We start from the raw sequence: 2,424 nt of genomic DNA, 5'->3' as shown, positions 1-2,424 counted from the left end.
CTTCCCGGGAGCTCCGGGGTCCCTCGCCTCCGGGACTGTCCCCGCCTGCTGCGCCACTCCTGAAGGTCCCTGCTCCCACAGGGACGTGCTCCAGCTCCGGACCACCCGTGTCCGAGTGTCCCCGCACTGCAGGATGGGGACTTTGGGGGGCACAGGGGGCATCGCCCCTCCTGTAGCCGTGCCGGGGTTGCAGGGAGTCCGCAGCGGCGCGGGCGAGCAGCCCTGGGGTGGCACCGGGGACACCGGAGTGACACAGGGAGCTTTACACGTGCCCCGGTCACTCCCTGAGTTATAGTTATAGAGTTCCTCATTAGCATATGAGGAGTGAGCGTGGTTTTCAGCTCATTAGCATGAGCTGTGACAGCGGGTGCGGTTTTCAGTACCGTTTTAGCGTGAGGCGAGGCCTTAGGCGCGGCTTTCGGTTCTCATTGGCATAAAATGATGGAGTAGGCGTGGTTTCCAGTTCCTAATTAGCGTGAGAGTGTTTTCACCATCGCGCGCTCGGGTCTTAATTCAGTGTTGGTCGAGGGTCTGCTCTGGCGGTTCTACAAGACGAGTGCCCCCCAAATCAACAGCCCTATTTGTGACCCCACTTCTTGCGCTGCTGCAATGACTCCCTTGTTGCTCAACACCACAAAGGAACATTGGGGCGGTGTCTTGGGGTGACTTTATGATGTGTATCCCGTATCGCTGCCCTATGCCCAGAAAATAATTCTTGTGCCTTTCTATGCCTTTCGACTGAGCCTGAGAGGGGGAAGGATAAACTGAGCAAAACTTCCTCAAAGCAGTTTGCAGCTTGTTCAAGGTCACATAGAGATAGGGACTTTTTTTCCAGCTGCAGCAGGGGAGTGAGGAAGCACCCGGCTTGCTGCTTCCCAGTCAGCTTTTGGCCAGTTGTTTCAGCTTCTTTTTCTCCGGGAGAGACTGAGAGTTGAAATTTTTTCCCCTTCCCTGGAATTTCGGATTTTCTTCCTTTTCCACTGGACTTCTTCAGTATTAGAACATATCAGGAGGACTTTCCACCGGGCACAGAGGGCCTGGCCCTGGCCCAAGCCCCAGCTCCAAGGAGACCAAAGGAGGACTTAACTCTTGCCCATGTTTTTTCTCCACAGAGAGAGATTTTTATTATTTAACATTATTTTCCTTTCCCCGTGTGTTTGGTAAATAAATAGTTTTATCTCTTTCACTTTCCTTTGAGGAAAATTTATTTTCCCCGAACCTAGTGGGGGACGGGTGGTGACCTGCGTTTTCTCAGAAGATATCTTTCTAAATTTGGTCAAACCGGTACAGGCGGAAAGTTTTCGGTCCACACCCAAGAAGTGGTTCCTTTGCGATTGGTGCAGAGGCACTGGTGTGGTTTTACACGGCTTAACGTGCAGGGCTTGTTAACAGCACTGCTGGAAACGTCATCGCTGTCGCTCGCTGGCAGGGTGGCACAGGGGACAGTGGGGTGGCACAGGGGGCATGTGGCTCACCCTCCTGCCTGCCCCAGCCACTCTGCCGTCCCTCCTCAGCTCCCAGCAGCTCACGGAGCAAAGGGACTCATGCCGTGCCTTGCTGCCGGCCGGGCAAAGGTCCTGCTTATGTAACCTTTGTCCCCAGCCACATCCCGCATCCAGCCATGGAGCTGCTTGGCACCCTGAGCCCCCCGTGGTGGCTCCTGCTGCTCCTGCTCCTGGGGCTGCTGCTCTGGACCATGCGCAGAAGCCCCTGGGACCCCCGCAAGTGTCCCACCGACCTGACAGGCAAGACAGTGATCGTCACCGGAGCCAACAGCGGTGAGCAGGGACGGGTGGCAGGGACATGTGCAGGTGATGGCGTGACGGCTGTGGGCACGGGTGTCCCTTTGCCAGCCTTGGACCCCAGTCCCCGCTTTGGGAATGCAAATGTTTGCAGAAGCAGCTGGTGGCCTGTCCCTGGGCACCCACAATGTGCTCCTGGTGCCCCCGGTGCCCCCTGCCCACCTTCTGAGGCCGGACTCTACCTCGGCCCTGTTAATGACTGAGAGACAAGGCCACCGTGCCACTGGCCACCTCTGCCACCATGTCACACCAGGGATGGGGGTCACTGCCCACACCCGTGTCCCACTGCCGAGCATGAGGTCGGGCTGGCACCGCGGGGGACGTTGGGACACACAGGCTGGGACTGGGGTGTCCCTGTGTGCCCAGGGACAGAGTGACTCCCCATGTGCTGGGCTCCATTCCACCCCTAGTGCCCATCATGTCCTCCCGGCTGGTTTTGGCTGTGGCAGGGGCTGCCCAAACCCTGGGGACAGTGGCACGGACCCCAAGGGATCCCTCGCCAGGGGGACCTGGCTGGGATCAGCCCACACCCGCCACGTGTTCCGCAGGCATCGGTAAGTGCGTGGCCATGGACCTGGCGCGCCGGAACGCCCGAACCATCCTGGCGTGCCGGAGCCGGGAG

The 2,424-nt window shown here is 58.6% G+C and overlaps 1 protein-coding gene across 1 annotated transcript in view; it reads left to right on the top strand.

Moving 5' to 3' along the window:
- Window positions 1–1,378: 1,378 nt before the first annotated feature.
- LOC103621136 (retinol dehydrogenase 12-like) overlaps window positions 1,379–2,424 on the top strand; it is a gene marked incomplete at both ends in the record, with an annotated part of 2,145 nt that continues 1,099 nt past the window's right edge. The window contains 2 exons of the mRNA XM_017742384.1: window positions 1,379–1,778; window positions 2,351–2,419. Of these exons, the coding sequence (XP_017597873.1) occupies window positions 1,379–1,778; window positions 2,351–2,419 (469 nt within the window). The remainder of the gene's footprint in view (window positions 1,779–2,350; window positions 2,420–2,424) is intronic.

This window comes from Corvus brachyrhynchos, unplaced genomic scaffold (genome assembly GCF_000691975.1).
Source record: "Corvus brachyrhynchos isolate BGI_N302 unplaced genomic scaffold, ASM69197v1 scaffold166, whole genome shotgun sequence".
NCBI classification, from domain to species: Eukaryota; Metazoa; Chordata; class Aves; order Passeriformes; family Corvidae; genus Corvus; species Corvus brachyrhynchos.
This window is presented reverse-complemented; position numbering and strand designations above follow the sequence as displayed.